The 18,164-nt window shown below is 39.8% G+C and overlaps 1 protein-coding gene across 3 annotated transcripts in view; it reads right to left on the reverse strand.

Annotated features, from left to right (window-relative positions):
* LOC139129476 (adhesion G protein-coupled receptor L2-like) overlaps positions 1 to 18,164 on the reverse strand; it is a 133,110-nt gene that overhangs the window by 45,883 nt on the left and 69,063 nt on the right. For all 3 annotated transcript variants that reach the window (XM_070695114.1, XM_070695113.1, XM_070695115.1), the window contains one exon: positions 9,659 to 9,719. In XM_070695114.1, the coding sequence (XP_070551215.1) occupies positions 9,659 to 9,719 (61 nt within the window). The remainder of the gene's footprint in view (positions 1 to 9,658; positions 9,720 to 18,164) is intronic.

An 18,164-nucleotide genomic window follows, 5' to 3' on the forward strand; every position in this document is an offset into this window, starting at 1 on the left:
ACACAGCAAGCTGGTAACCAAGACAGCTGAGTGGATGAAACGTTCATTGATTTCTTGCAAATTTCCTGGAAATGCTTTATGCGCTGAGCGTAAGCGATCACTTTGGCAAAACAAAAAAGGCTTGAAAAGAATAATCGTCCGGCATGTCAGCTAGTGAGGTATGGTGATTCAGCTAAAACCGATGAAAATAGTATCATCAATAGAATTCGAGTTTACATCAATATATATATATATATATATATATATATATATATATATATATATATATATATATATATATATATATAGATGTACAATATATCATCTAAAACACAAAATATTTTTATTTCATATGTGTGGCGTTTATGTCTCCATTTTCTTCTGTTACATTGGAGAGAGAGAGAGAGAGAGAGAGAGAGAGAGAGAGAGAGAGAGAGAGAGAGAGAGAGAGAGAGAGAGAGAGAGAGAGACAGACAGACAGACAGACAGACAGACAGACACTTAAGATATTCGGCACAGCCAACGTGTCAAAATAGTGTCTGTCAGTAGGCGTCGGACACATTAGTGTTATATCATCTGTCCATTATTCTGTAAGCTTGATGGAGGGACTGTCAGAATTAAAATCATAGGTATAGATAAGCTTATATTCCACAGCTAGTGATCAAGTGTGCCGTAGATATGTCATTCAGCGAAAACAGCTCGCTGGCTGAGTGTGTTTCTGTCTGTCGGTCTGTCTGCCTGCCTGCCCGCCTGCATGTAAGTGAATAAATGTAGCGTACATTGTGTGAATGCAAGCATGCATGCGTAAACAAGTCCGAAACACGTCGCTGGAGTAGTTGAACAATGGCAAAGTTTGGCTACAAATTAATACATGGAGACGAGATCCACTTACGCGCATTTTGATATGACGCTGTCACCGTGGCGATGGAAAGCTTGTCGCGTCTCTTATCATGGCGCATTAGAGCGCAATTATCAGAGCTGAATCGATACGGGCTTCCATGAATATTGAGCACGCATGATAGCAAGACTACACAAGTGGGTGTCAATGGAGAGGCTCTATACTGGAATCTAACAAGTTCCATGCGACGATAGAATTTTTATTTGAGCGGCTCATATTACATAGTTACATCGTTAGAGACGATTTTGAGTTTCACATGCAGGTGTATGTGTCTCAGTCGGGTTTCGATTGAACATTTCTAAACACCTTCTGGAAATTTTCAAATCGCTTAAGATTCGGGTTAAACTCTGAAGAAATAATTAATACAGTGTCGTTGTAAACATGTGGTTATTAAAGCGGCAGTTTGCCGAGCGTGTCACGTGATTGGTGCATATTCATGAAGTATCATACATACGGTGGAAGCAGTTCAAGTTGGACTAATCAAGCTTTAATAACCAATGTTTAATGTTTACAAACACAAAATACAAAACAGTAAACAAGCATATTGATTTTGTTCATTTTGATTCACCGGAAGTCCGACTGAAATTTCCAAACTTTAAGAAGCCAATCAAATGTAGACCTAACCAACCAACCAACCAACCAACCAACCACGAATCAAATAGGAAAAACACTTTGGCAAATTATGCCAAGCGGTTGTGTCAATACTTTCAGTATCTTACTTGGGACAAAGCGCTCGTCTCTGTGAGTAAACGGTTGCCAAAGACATCCAGGTCTTACAAGATTCAGAACATGCGCAGACGGTAGTGTTTTCTTTCCACTTAACATCAATTCCACGGACGAATGCCAATATTAATTATTCAGTTTTTTAATCAACTATAAGTGAGAAGTCCAATGCTTCGAAAGGTTTTGAAGTCCAATTTACTTAATTTGAAATGTCACAGTCGCTTGTGGAATACTATTTTTTATCAATACACAGCTAATGAGATGGTATCCAGGCATTCTTAAGGTATATTCGCCTCAGCGACAGAGAAGCGGACTCTCAAAATTTTACAATATCTTTTTGATTTGCCATTCGAGGGGGTTGGCTCATTTTGAAGCTTATTGATTAACTAAAGTTTCGACCAGCTTACGTTTGTGAAAATTGAAATTAATTTTTCGCCATAGAATTAACACAATAATGGCGGCCATTTTGAATTATAAATATGGGAACATAACTTGTTTCTCTGGTGTCAAATTTGCAAGGTGATCCCCGCCGGTTTTTATTCTTGGTTTTTCAAAGAAAACGGTTTCAAGTTTAGAGGAAAATTTGAGGCTTCATTTTCGAGGCGCGAGCTACCTTAATCTTAAAACTACTGGGTTGATGCGTTGTAGATTGATAATTTTACTTGCCGAGGCAACGCCCTCCCTTCAACTATATTTGTCATTTAACTCACGGAATACGGTTTTAGATATGATATCACAGGTTACGAAGGTTGCAGTAATTTACACAAAAGAAAAGAGTTGTGAAAATTTACACTTCTCCCAAAATCCTAGCTTACAATTAGATTTCTTTAAAAATAGACACAGCTCTTCAAGAGGCAATCGTATTCCCATGATATTACAGGCATGATTAATTTTCTCGAAGAAAACAGTAAAATGTCAGCCAAAACGTAATGATGACGCTAATTGCCTAATACCGGGACTTCATGCGTCACTGAAATGTTAGAAGTAGTCAAAACGTTGTAAAACATCTTCTGAAAGTACTTTCGGGCAGCATGGACGGACGCTACGGTCGGGACGCAGAGCGAGGTTAAAGATGGCCGCGCTTCTCGCAATGGCGTCTGGGTAACTGCAATGGCGGACACGCTATAAGTTAAACGATGCAGACAACAATACTACGACGTGGTAACATATTAGCTCTCCTTGTAAATTTCTGACGGCGAGAAATATTGTCCGTACATTTTTTCGAAACAAAAAAAAAATTGCCTTGCACATCGTCCGTAGCGAATAAAGAAACCTATGGTGAACGCCTTGGAGACCTTTATTTCGCTACCTTTCAAAAGTTGTTTCGAAACTTTCTGGACGTTCTATAAAGAGATAAACAGTGACTTCGAAGAAAATACTTGCGCCCGCACTCCGACGTCATCAGTGAGGCACATTACCTGTGATTAGCAAGGGATATTTCTTTAAGGTAGTTTTGCAAAGAAACTGACATGATAAAATACTTCGGCAAGACTTTCAAGAAAGGGATCAAATAAATATGAAATGAAAAAAATAACATAACTCGACTATAATATACGTGAATTTAAACCCCTTAACAACATAGTATTGTGATGAGCGATAGCAATAAAACTTCAATACATAAAATGATAAGACATTGCTAGGAGTGAATTAAATTATTTTCTTCGCTTTCAATTTTACCTGAGGCAATGCGGTACAATTCAATAGACTAGACTATTGCCATGTTTGTGGGAAAATACACCCCAATATAGCTCTCCCTGAAAGTAGCATGATAAAAATGTTCAAAATTTAATCTCAAATGACGTCATAGTTCAACACAATTGAAGACGCTCGTTTGTACTAGAATTCCAATTTTAAAAATTCATAGATTGCCTCTTTTCACGGAAAATTGAAACTTATGCACTCTTCTTACCACAATTTCACTCCTTAACGCGCTCATAATTTATAAAGAGTACGGCTGCAGAACCGATTTCGAGGGGATTTGAGATTGGCACTCAGGTTTTGGAAAAAAACGACATTAGAGTAGCGCTGACGTTCTGAAAGAATCGCACGATGGCATCACAGTCGAAGAACCGTACATTAGTCATTTCTGATTTATTCATCGTCTATTTTACCAACCCTTAGTATTCATTTATCTGTCTATCTGAAGCATCATTGGCATTTGTTGTCTTTATATAATATCACTGAATTTAGGCCAGATACTGTCTGTCTGTCTGTGTGTCTATCTATCTATCTAGCTAACTGTCTGTCTGTCTGTCTGTCTGTCTGCTGTCTGCTTGCCTGCCTGCCTACCTACCTACCTCCCTCCCTCCCTCCCTAACTACCTACCTACCTACGTACCTACCTACGTACCCACCTATCTATCTATCTATCTATCTATCTATCTATCTATCTATCTATCTATCTATCTATCTATCTATCTATCTATCTATCTATCTATCTATCTATCTATCTGCCCATATATGATAACGTATGTATCTGGTTGACGTCACTACAGGTATATTTGCCATGATCACAATGGAGATAGCCGGCATCAGATTAGCTTACCATTCATTCCGTACGTGGCAGCATCGATAGGATCTACCGTTATAAATTACACTACATCGAAGATTTCTTTTGCTTACTGATGAAAGAAGAAACACTGTGACATCGTGGATTATGTCTAACGAAACCTAGAATAAGATGACTATAGAGGAGCTTCATTTCGATATCACCAATTCATTCTGACATGTCATCCTTTAAGTAGATTTTTGTGGTGCAGACGCAACGCCGCAATAATAACGAGCAGATATTAAATTGTACGTCAATGTCAATGTTATACATGAAGAGAAGTCCATCGTCATCAACAAAAGAGGGTACGTGTTATAATTTGTGATCATCGTTGGACATAATCACATTATTTCAAAAATATATCTCGTGGTGTTTGCCATTATTCTTAGATTCTAGAAATTAAAGCACCCCTGACGCTTTTGCTGTCGTGTTTTTTTTTTCGCACGTGGAATGCATCCAGCCTCAAACTATCCGTGATCGCACATCATGGAGAATACAAGATGATTTCATTTCGTCTCCTGGGAAATGGCTAAAGTTCCCACAGGGGGTGTCTTTGTACGGCAAAAGTCTACTTCAGATAGCTATCAAGTAAACTATTTGTTTATGTCAGCAGACTTTCCGTAGCCTGATCTGTTCAGACTTCGGTGGGATGTCAACGCAGCAGTCCGCATTCCTTAATTGAACAATTCTAGTTTGTTTTTCTTTTATCTTTCAACGGGGGAAAACATTCGTCAGCTACGATCTCTTGATGGGACTATCGTTGGCGTAAATAGAGTCCGATATAATTTTAATTAATAATGTTGCAGGATGTAAAATTCTGACGCACTGATATGAGGGGGCATGCCCCTCGCGGACAGATATGCGGACTCCCTATGTAATGTTACCATGTTGGTTTACTGTTTGTACGTGTTTGTTTAGAAGCTCATGAGCACTATCAGTTTTCGCCGTCTTATTTCTGCAAATATCGAAATTTTAATTTTTCCCCATAGAATTAACCCGCCAGAGAAATAAATTACCCAGCATCTTTCAGCACGTCAATTTCAAAATGGATGCAGCCCCCGTCTTAACTTGATGGGGAAAACCAAAATTTTCGATTTTCGCAAAAACATGCACCGGTGAAACTTCATCTATTTAATGGATTTCAAAGTGGTGGACCAAAAAAGTTCATGGTTGGGAGTCAAACCATCTGCTCCCGAGTTCGCATTTTACTCATGAACAACACAAATAACGAATCATTGTCATTCGTCGAGATTTTATTCTCACTCCTACGTCATATCGTCGATTAGTTCAAGTAGAGGTCCGTATTATCTGCAAATGTCATCACCGATGTCATCAAATGCTTTGGGCGTCGCAATATGGTGCAGGCAAAAACGTTAAAACCAAATTTCCCCCTCAGCAGTTCGACGTCGTCCCCATCATCTTTTTTCCAGAACTATATAAGCATTCGATTGGATCAAATGCTGGCGTAGACGAACAAGCATGCATTGCAGAATAGGCCTGGGGGACCAATGGTCTTTAAACCATCGAAATGCCCGCAATTCTTTTCCCGTTAGAAGCACGTGTGGCGTCATTTTGATAAATGTATTGGAAATTAAGTTATCGATGTCTTGTTTCTTTTGCAAAGAACTTGATACTTAATAGTGTCCGCCATGTTTGATTCCCAATACAGATGGGGTAATTTGTTCCTCCAACTCAAATATTAGCACCGTACGGTGACTCCGGCCTTTAATCTCGATTGCGAAGAATAAAGTAGAACTTAAAATTTTCCTTGACTGGGAGAAGTACAGTTGTTTCCTTTTAAAAAATTATCGAAGATCTCGCTGCCTTTGAAAGTGTGTTTACCACCGATAATAAGTTTCATTGATGAAAGTCTTGTCAAAGAGTCATGGATTGGACATGCGCACCTTTGCTGGCCATCCTGTGAGTTCATGTGCAATGATTGATGTATCATGGATTATTGTTCGAACCGCGGGAAAATGGCATCGCCGCACATTAAATGTTAATGACTCGTGAAAGATGTCCCATATCGGCTGGGTCACGCTCCCCTGGGACTGTTAATGCTATCGTACGTTTAGAAAGAGAAATGTATTAGGGAGCGTATCTACCAGAGGATCGCTCTTCTTGACGTATTCCCGCTCAGTGTCGACCAGAGAGTACGTCAGTGGCTCGGTCGAAAGCAAGCCAGTAAATAAGTCATTTTACAGTTAGCGCAGGTCAGTACGCGCCCCCAAAAAGAAATAATTAATTTGCTGCTCAAACTATCCCTTATAAAGCGTTCATAAAGCATAAAACTCACATTTTTGGTATTGGAAAAACTAATTCCTCGATATTTACTGCTGCTTGAAATTCAAAATGGCTGCCATCCCTGCCTCAGGAGCCCAAACAAACAGTAGGTCAGAAATATTTGGAAAAATTAGGGTGTCCGAATATCTGTCTAGCATTCTACATATACCTCTCATAAGTTAACGGATAGGTCAGTCACTCAATCATAGAGAGAGAGAGAGAGAGAGAGAGAGAGAGAGAGAGAGAGAGAGTAGAGTCACAATGATACAGCCAAATAGTCAAAATAGTGTCACTCATAATAATGTCAGCTCAAACTGACACTATAAGAATCCATGTTACGGTCTCACACAGAGACTACCTAAACACAATGCCAATGTCGCTCGTAAAGGGACAAGGCTATCCATCTGCGCGTCATACTCAATACATTCTTCTCTCGTCTACAAGGAGATGACAGGACTACTTAAGTGATAATAACATCGTCAGAGTTGATATAAGACCAAGGGCTAATGAAAACGCCGAACCAAACCCCCGCGGGAAAACGTTTCTGACGTCATCATCTAGGATTGAACGCGTTCAAATATTAATGTTGAGGGAAAGGCTCCATTACAAGCTAACAGCTAAAGTTGGATGAATTGAAATAGTTCAACTCATTTGTGTGGATTTCATAGGGAGTAGGCATGTAGACCGATAAAATAAAACGATTTAATAGATACGACAGACAGGCAGACAGACAGATAGATATGTAGATGGATAGATAGATAGATCGATCGATCGATGGATAGATAGACAGACAGACAGACAGACAGACAGACAGATAGATAGATTGATAGATAGATAGATAATATATAGCTAGATAGATAGACAAATAGATAGATAGATAGATAGATAGATAGATAGATAGATAGATAGATAGATAGATAGATAGATGGAGAGCAAGACGGATAGACAAGGACTAAAGTAAGAGCTCAAATGTAGGAAAATAAATGACATAGATATTGGCAGCCAAGATGACAATGCCTATCAAGAAATAGAATCATTTAAGAGCTATGAGCAATTAGATCTAATTAAAATATTGATTTGCCGCCAGCCTCTTCTTCAAATATTTATCATGTACCTCGTTAAAAAGTGTTGATAACAGGTAAACTATGGCGATATTTAATGAAAGCAATCAGTACTACAAACACAACTCAAAATGCGTTTTAATCGAGGAACAACACCTTGGCTGAGGGATAGCCATATCGAATTGCTCACCTGATCGCAAAAATGTTCTAATTTAGTCAGCCATGATTGCAAAACCAGTTCGTGTTATTAGATGTAAACTAAATTGTGTCGATTCGTTTTTATTAAACCAGGGAGAAAAATCCATAAGTGGCTGAAACGACGCGTTTTTAATGAGTCCATTAAAACGCATATCTCTACTCGGCACGCGTGTAATTGAATACCGCGCTGTTGCCGGGGAGACGAACCCAAAGCGCTATTGCCATGACGACGGGCACGCTGATTAGTAACATTCTCGCGGCGATGCGTTTGGTATTACAAAAATAATTTCGCAGTTCTGTCTGTCTGTATATATGTCGTCTGTCTGCATAAAATCTTTAAATACCAAGGGTTTGCTGCTGGTCCAGAGTCTGACCTTAAGGTGTGTTTGCATCGTAGAATAGAAAAAAAGCGGAAAATCCAAGTTCTGAACAGGTGTGCCAGGGTGACGGACAAGATATTCAACGGGAAAATAACTCTCTTTTAAGTTCTCCGGTCAGAGTACACGCACGCGCAAAGTAGCCAGACTTAAATAGTTCGTGTTAACATTTATTTGGGTTTGAAATTGTGACTCACCTCACTATACGCATTTTATTTATCTTGTAGTAAATGAAATGAAAAGGGACCCATGCGGGACTTGAACCCACATCCCCCGAATACATTTCGGATGCTCTACCAATCTAATGGATCAGTCGGAATTACTGTGGTCGCTCCTGTCACTTAGATTGGGCTCTTCATTTCATGTGCGTGTATAGTGAGTTTTTGGCTCAACTCATTACCTAATCTTTCTGCCTAAGGGTCCTATGGATTTAACAGGGACTCGCACAGAAGTCACCAACTTAGGAATTGATTTTTGGTAATAAGGATCAGTCATACGAATGATGCAAAGCCAGAGAAGCGTTTTTTTGTTTGTTTGAAATTGTGACTCACCTCACTATACGAATTTTACTTATTTTGTAGTAAATGAAATGAAAAGTGATCCATGCGGGACTCGAACCCACATCCGCCAGAGAATTGTATTTTTGGGGAGGTTTGATATTAATATTTACTTCAAAAATGTATCCACCTGAGAGGTTGAAAGAATTTAAAGACAAAGTGAAAAAAAAACCGTATCGTCAATAGCAGAATTTCTATAACTCTAGGCGTTACATACAATACACACACTAATAGCCTAAATTGTGATTCAACAGTAAAATATCAAACAGACATATCGAATGCGAGGAGTGGATTTAAGTTGTTATGACAATGCAACCAAAACGTTCTCGCGATTGATGATTTCCGGATGCAAGACCGACTTCGTAGTTGCGCTGCGAAAAACAATTGATGGAGAGAGTAGGCAGCTCTTCCCAGAGGCATTTGTTTACATATATGTGTTGTCTATTTTTAGCCAGAAATATAACGTGACTCATGATTTGGCGCCGCAGTCCACCAGACGTCATGTCCAATCATGACGTCACTTGACATGAAATCGCTTTTATAGGAAGAAAGCACAATTCCGAACGGCCGACTATATGTCGCTGATATATATATATATATATATATATATATATATATATATATATATATATATATATATATATATATATATATATATATATATAGATGGGTGTGTGTGTCTGTGTCTGTGTCTGTGTCTGTGTCTGTCTGTGTTTAGTCTGTGGATATATTATCCACGAGAATTAAACAAATAAACAACGGTTTCTGTGGCTAACCACGGCCTTATACAAGAATTTCGCTCAAAACGGGAAAATATCTGATCTGATAAAAGAACAGGTGTTTTGCGAAATCAAAACATGGCTTCGGCGAACATCAGTACCACTGAACTGGGTGACCATATATGAGTCGGCTTTTATCCGTTTGAATTTTAGCACACAACTCCTGTTCACAGCAATTACCCGCCAGCTTGTATGGTTTCTTTGCCTTGTGCATTGCCAAGCAAATACTTGGAAATCGATGAGCAAATGGTCTTACCTGGCGACACGGGTGAAATCCAATACGCCACGAGCACGCCACACAGCCAGACCAACATCACCTGTTTGGAGAGAAAACACAAACACACACACATGTTAATAAACCTTATTTGTATTCATGACACGCTCATAACAAATCCCTGAAAAAATATGTTATTGTAAGAAAGTACTGCTATTGACTCGTGCGTACGTCCTGTATGTTAATTCTGGGCTCTATATGTTGATATCGAACCCGAATACTTACCGGCCTCAGCGCTACGCCCTAGAGAATTTTCAAGCCTTCAAGCGCACAGGTCGTTAAAATGTTTGGCAATGATGGGTTTCACGAGCTTACGAGCAGTTTATCACGCACTTCCCTTATCCTACATCATTAAAATTATATTGGCTCAGTTAGTAAACCCACCAAGTGAAATGAACTTTAAGCATATTTTCATACCATCTTGAAAGCGGTTTAACTATGGATCGATTTTCGGCGCACAAAGCGGGCAGAATCCGAGTGATATTTAACAATTGTATGTTTGACCATATCCGTCTGATGGTAGCATTTTTTATGACTTGCACTGTGCGAAGTTTGTCAACGTTTAAGTGACACACAATTTACAGAGCCGACTTGGCTTCACGAATTTGATAATCTTTATACTGAGCCTAAATCTTCTCACGGTATTAATTTGCGCGTCTTGAAGCGCTTTTCACTTCAACCGTGCACCAGCAAATATCTTCTTGAAATGCTTCGAATTGCCATACGGCTTCGCGTGACCTCTATAGTACAGTCTTGCTTTAATGTTATGTAGAGTCACTGAATAATATTTCGTCTTTCCTGTTTGTGTCGCTGTGCAAAACCGAGAGGAGAGAGCAGTTTGAAAACCTCATATTGAGTCCACCCGAAGTTTTTGTGACAATGGCGAGTACAACTTTCAGTTTTAGGTGGTTGTATGAAAAGATTGAGTCACATCGTTCCCCTTCATCGCCGGGTTTACGCTGTCACGTGGCTGAATATAACAAAGAAATGTTGTCTAACCGCAGAACAATGAGAGAATCTCTCAGTCTGATAACGGCATGGATCGGTAGAACGCTGTTGTAAAATATAGACAGCTATAGCTATAGCTATAGCTCCTTTCTGTAATTCGTAGTGGTGATGATTGGTGATGGGGGTGGGGGGGAGGGCAGGGGGAGGGCAGCTCCACATGACGTGTTAGTTCTGGTTCTCGTGTAAAAGGCATTTGTTTAAGATAGACTTTGTATGTTTACATACCAGATAGTATTTTTGGGGGAATATTATTGCTGGATGCCGTTGGATCTACGATGTAGAATTCGTAGAGCTTTGGATCCATTTTAGGAGCCTTCTTTTACCATATAATCCTAACAAATGTAAAGTCCCCTTCTCTTAAAAATTAATGGTTCTGTTTTTGAATTACGTCACATATTGCCAATCGGCGTGTTTGGACTAACTTGCAAGTATTGAAAGTGCTATCGTCGCCCACAAACGACTTCAGACATAAACACAACGAAAGATTAATCGCTTTGCTTTTATTTCACTCAACCAATCCAGCTCAATGAGATATTAAATTTACACATAAGAATGGATCGGTGCAAAAAAAGATGATTAGGTTATCAATCTTATTACAGTCTGCTGACAGCATCTTTTCAGATGGCCAATCTCAAATTTCATCCAATCCCCCGAAAGAGTGCAAAGGTCACGTGACACGTGACACGAATTACGTCAAGCACAAAGTAATTATATCGGTAATTACTTAAGTTTCATACACTTACCAATATTTAGACTAGTTTTTCCTGAGGATTTTACTCTCTTATGTGGATTTAGGTTGTGTTGAAATTCGATAAATAATTTGTTTTGATAGCGACACTTTGAAATCAACTTGTCTGTTTAACAGCGATTTGAGTTATATATATATATATATATATATATATATATATATATATATATATATATATATATATATATATATATATATATATATATATATATATATTTTATGTGTGTGTGTGTGTGTGTGTGTGTATCATTCTTCAGTGCATACCGTCTTTGGATCTAGATTGAACCTTGACGTTGTTGAGTCTTAAAAGGAATGAAGTATGTTTCTGAAAGGAGGGTTTTTATCATCATCTTTTGTCGATAGTTTGAATCACGTTCAGAGGGATTCTCGCCCGAGGCGGCGCATATTTGAATATGTTTAGCCGAAAGGCGAAAAAAGAAACAATCATTTGATTTTGATGTAGTAATTATTGACACATTAGCACCCTTGACATTGGCGTTCCTAACGCTTGATATGGTCTCTTCCCCACTCTCTCGGTATTGTAAAAATCTACGATGGTGATTTGAAGTGGCGCCCGACATTTTTTGACGAGATGAAAACGGTTTATAAGTGTCAAAGCTACTTATCTTCTGTGAAAGAGGATCCGCCATTGTCAACATCTCGAAAGGACAAATTTTTTTGCTGTTATAAAAAATATCGTGCATTCAAGACAATTTCCTGTCTCACTATAACGATTTTTATCGCATTCGACAAAAGAGACGCGACTGGGCACGACTTTCCGCAGTAAACTGTGAAAATTACTTTGTTAAATTCTCAAATGTGCTGACAATTTTACCGAAAATACATTATTTATAGTCGTTCTCATATTTTGTTTATCGGTGTGACGCGTCGCCCTTCACAGTCAAAGCAAGTACAAAGAAGACGAAAGCGACGTGCGTATACAGATGACGTTTTCGTTTACAAGCGCAACGACACTTAGAACATCGTACCGCGTCTTGGTGCTTTGGTTGACAATACAGTGGGCAGTTTTAGGAGCGCAGATCCGACGTGAAATCAAGTCACACGACAAACAAAACCCTTGACTTACTTTCGCATTGAGAAAAACTGCATAATCTATCACTTACTGTGAAATACATGTTGGAAAAGCTGATTAACACAGCTGTAATAAGGAAAAAATTTCGGAGGTGCAATAGTCAGATATCGGAATCTTAAATTTTGATAATATCTCTCAGGTCTACCGCTTGGATTGGATTTATTTTTAATCTCGTGTGGTTAAAGGCGTTTTCGCTGTCTTGTTCTCGCAAGAATCGAAAGTTTAATCCCCCTCCGAGTTGACACAGGGATCATGGCGGCCATTTTGAATGTCAAGATCGGTAATTAGGTTGTTCGTTCTCTGGTGTGAAAATTTGCACGATGATCCCCTGATTTTTATTCTTTATTTGAAAAGCGACTTGTTTTACGTTACCTGGAGGAAAGTTTGACAAGAATGCAAAGCCTTTCTGTCTCGACACTCCAATCTCAATGTTTTTGCAGGCAACGCGGCCTTCTTAGACGACGGTGACGCCGGCTTAATTTGTGTTTCCCGCTTCCCAATTAATACTGGGCAGAGACATCATGAGGGAACACATTAAGTTCTGTGGTGAATTACCACGGAAGAAGGCCACTCCGAGGTACGCTGGGGCCAATTACGGAGCTCCGGTGGCTGAAAAACGTGACCCCTCAACGTGTAGGTAACACGTGTTGGTACTGTGGGATATTATGACACCGGTTTTTCAACACCATGACACCGGTTTTTCAACACCATTACCAGGGTAAATCAAGAGCAAAATTTCGTCTCATCGGTGAATGTTTTTCGCAATGACACCTGCTACGAATGTAATTGACCTTGACGTTCATGGAGGCGACAATTTAAACATCATCTTTCTCTCCCGTATAATGTGGGTCGTATGCGGTTGTTATTCTCGCGTAATGACAAGTTGAAAACTCGTTTTTACGGAGACTATCCGTCTATCTATTTTTTAAAAAATTTTTCTATGTCATATCGTTAAACAAAGTTCGATTATGAACGGTACCTTTTAGTAGTACCCGTAGAGCAATATTTTTATCACTTTATTCTTTTAAATCAAATTTTGACCATGATGAGTCAGCATAATCCAAATAAGCGAAACACAGTGTTGGTGCGCTCATGAATATCGACTGATAGTCTAAGACGCCTGAGGCAGCTCCCAAAATCATGCATTTTCAATCTTGAACGATGCTTTCTAGCCCGGTGGAAAGTTCCGTTTGTTATTGAAAACGTTTGGTTGGAATTTAACAAATTTTCACCAGTAAAGTACAGATGGTTACAGGATTTTGAAAGCAGACCAAGAAACTGTACAAATGCTTGATACAACACAACAAAAATACCGGAGAAAAATGTTGTAGATCGTGGACATTAAAACTTATCTAGTTTGTGGTGTAATCGTCCAACTCGTTAGCTATATGGGGCTGTATTATTGTGCTCCACAGCTTGGAAATATAATAGACCCTAAAAAGAGGGCTGTCATTTGCATAACACTCCTTAATTTGCATATTCTGTTTTCTATGTGAACCTGTATTATTTTGTGTGGACCGTGTATAAAATATCGATGGTCTGAAAAGAGGGGCGGATTTACCTGCCCTTCCAAGTCTGCTTGTGGAAAACGAAGGAAAGGTTTTTTTTGATGGGGTAACACGAACAGAAGAAACCAATGATCGACAGATGGCCGGGAGGAGGGGGACTTGAAACCACATCAACAAATGGCCGGGGCACTTGAGCGCAGGAAACTCCTGAGTGGTGCAATGCAATGTTTTTGACTACAAGGTTCAAGTTCTTGAGCATGGAGCTGAAGGGGCCTAAGCTCTTTGGCAAGGCCAGGCCTGTCACATCAAAATCTGGATGAGTTCTCCAGAGTTCACTGCCCTTCTAAGATACGCTGAATGAAACGTGAAGGTTCACGTTCACCTCGGTGAAGTGTGCGCCTCGCAGGTGTTTAAGGAGAACGGAAGCGAATCACGCCGTACGTGAAAATCACGTGATCAGTTATGAACGTCTCAAGTTTTTGTTCGAATGAGGAGGAAAACGTGAATAGAGCATGACCGTCAAACCTTTCCTGATGTTTTGACTCGACGTTTTCGTTTATGATACCAGGATAGACGGGAGATGTGGGATGTAATTTGTGGCACTAGCGACGACATATGGTATGCGGGTATATCCAACGTATTGGTGTTTCAACCAAACAGCGCGCAACTTACTTCGCGCGCGATAGTTTTACATTTACTAATAAATTTTGAGAAATGTAACGTTATATGAGTGTTTCCATGGTTACCATCATTAATAGCACTATCTTAGCAAGAAACAGAAGCTGCAACATGTTTATCAAATGCGTCGTGTTTGGAATCAGATTAATTATAATAGTACCAAGCCATAATCCTACGGCTTAATTTTAAGTCTAGTGACAAACTCGATATAACAAACACAAACGGCACAGTACAGATAGACAACAAACAAGTACCGATACACACAACATGAGAGTCAAAAAACGAGTAGCAGAAATTAAAATATATGGACCTTCAGTAAAGTCGGCCGAAAAGTAATGTCAGGTGTTTCGCAAATGGTAAGCGCATTCTGTTCCACACGTGGCACCCGCCTTAAATCAATCTGTAATAAGTCACGGGGGCAGAAGCGAGTCTCGCTGCTACCTCCACGTTATGATCCAATAGGAGAAACATATATCGACCGCCATCAACTCAGGCGTGGTGCTTTTACTTACAAGGTGTGAGGCATAGAACCAGGAAAAACTTGCCCGTACTGTTGACATACGCACGCGTTGTCTAATGTGAATGCGCAGAAAAAAACTGAAAGGTATGAGACTGTTTTTCTCATCCGGACAGCGAACAGTGCCGCGAATCTCGCATACTATGACGTCTACGATTGTATAAAGATGTTCACGGCGATAGGTATAAATACCTCTTGGCTTTAAAGCTTAAGTTCGAAGCGTGCGAACCACGACTTAGACACAATTTCGGTTTGAAAACGTCAAGAATTATTATACCAGTTTTCGCGGCCATTTCTTACGTACCTAAGGACATTCACCGTGAAATATAGGAAACCAGAAGATATTTTTGCAAATTTGGAACAAAATGACACTTATGTGCAAAATGGGGAAACTGAGCGTCAAAGATATGTATCCATCGATCGATGAGTGATTATTTGACCGTAATCACACTGATATGCGTCGATTTCCATTGGCTGTACCCCGGAGGGTTAAAATGTGCCATTGCTTTCCCTCGGTGTTTATATAACGTCGCGCAGACACTCCACGTGCCTGCCGTACGTGTCAGCATGCCCCGTGGCGCGTCGTAACCGATCGGTAAACTTCGGAACAATGCGCCACACCGACAGCCATTAGTCGGTTTTAATATTGATCCAACATAATCGATGCAGGATAAATTTTGCGGAACTCCCAGTGTTTGCTTTACCGCCATTGAAAACATATTGACAGAGCGATAAAGTCAACGTTATTGAAGACGGGGCTACCAGCAAATATAGCGAGAGATGTTAGCAAACATGCAGCAAATAACTAGGCCAGTCAGAGACAACCGTGTATGACAGACAACAGGTTAAACTATTTGAACCGTTGTATAACTGATCAGATGATAAATTCGACAAGAACATGTAGTGAAAGGGGAATAGCAAATTGACTTCGTTTATGTGCACCATCACACCTACCGAGACAGATAAGGAGAGATATAGACAGTATGGACATATGCAGTTTCATACACACACACATGCGTGCATATATATGCACTCACATCCATCGACCATTCCATCCTTAACACGAACATATTACACATACATACATACATACATACATACATACATACATACATACATACATACATACATACATACATACATACATACATACATACATACATACCTTTACTTCTGAATCAGCAATATCTCGGCAGACAAAGCGCATGCCTAGCCATTGGTAAATATAGATTTTTTATATGGGAGGGGGTTTATATATAATTGAAGGAATTTACGGCAAGTGGAGCAGATAAGGGTTGAAATGAATGTAAAGCTTTCAGTGATAATATCTAGTTAATGTGATTTACGGAAAAGCGAATCGATTTGTGCATTTAGATGATCACGTGTCCATCTACTCAAAGCCTGCCGGATGATATGTGAGCGAAACGAATGAGACAATGGGGGACAGATAGAGTCCGTGATTTGACTCCAAATTGATGGTATCCTCAAACAAAAAAAAAAGTGGGCGCTACAGTCTGAACACAATTAGATCGATATGTTTTCATTTGGTTTTTGTTCGGAGCGTTTGTTCATACATACACAGACTCGCCACTGTGTGTGGTTCAAAGAAAAGAGACAAACATCGGCGAGACAAAAATTGATGAACAGGGGACATCGATCACCTGGTTGAATAGAAAAAAAACGTGCACCGTGCCATCCTGATGTTTTGCTCCAGGGCAGAGATCGCGTCCGGTAAATCTTTTTTTTAACTCTCGTGAGATGAAGATACCGTGCGATTCGTTCACATCGCCTTGCATCGAAGGGCACAGACGACAGTGATCGGTAATAACGCGCTCGCCCTCGACAGCGACGAGCTCCGTGGGTCAATTATCGGACAAGCTCTTTCAGTTGGGATTTTTACATTCAATAGAAGAATCACGAGAGCTGACATCGTGAGATTTTTGTTCCTTGATAGTATACTTCCACATCCTGGCAAGCCAAAGCATCTTCTCATTGAAAGTCATTTTGACAGTATCCTTCGCTATCTCACAGACAACAGTAATTATATCCGGCGAGCGCGCTGTTGTCGTGTATCCTTTTGTGTGACGACGCTTTGGGAATAATATCGTATAGCCGAAGTACAGCGTAAGCTAGCTAGTTCAGGGGGAAATGTTTAATTGGGATTATTCTGTCAGAAAATTAGACGGATTTTCCCTCATCTTCGAAAACGCCAATTCCTAGTTTGAACAGAGGTGTAGTTCCGCACTGCATTACTGACGCTGGAGGCTGTAGGTGTGCGCGATATATGATTGCAAACACGAAGGTGCAACCATTTTTCTCGGCGGAATTTAAGGCAAGACCTCGCGGATTTTAGTGCAATTTTCTCCGAAATGATTTTAGACGCGGAATATATCAAAATGAAAGACAGTTACACAGAGAGTGACATGAACAAATTCGTTGAACTTTTCAAGTTTTCGGCCACTGTCATTCAGACTTTGGAAATTCAAGTTGACTTCGTTGAAACGCAGCGGTGCCAATGTAATTCTTATCATAAACATGTTTATTCTAAATGTGTTTTCCTTCAGGTACTGTTTGTCTGCAACGTTTCACTGTCTTTTGAAGATACTAATAAACCTTCAGAGACTTGATTTTTGTCTCTGTTAATAGCAGACTACAAACATCAGTACAAAACAAGAACCGTAGTCGTTGTCATGGAAACAGGCAAAAACCACGCATATCGACACTGTGATTACGCTGCAACGTAAACACTGCCATTTCCTGACTCGAATCTTACATTCTTTGATGCACAATCATTAGGAGGGGGCGACAGGTTCCCTAGACTGTTCTGCACATTAGTGCCAATTACGGCGATGGCCAGACAATATTTAATGGCTCCAAACCTACGCACACGTGTTGATGACGTTACCCGCCGAGAACGCAACACCGTAATGCCGTGA

Source organism: Ptychodera flava, chromosome 3 (assembly GCF_041260155.1).
Source record: "Ptychodera flava strain L36383 chromosome 3, AS_Pfla_20210202, whole genome shotgun sequence".
Lineage (NCBI taxonomy): Eukaryota > Metazoa > Hemichordata > Enteropneusta > Ptychoderidae > Ptychodera > Ptychodera flava.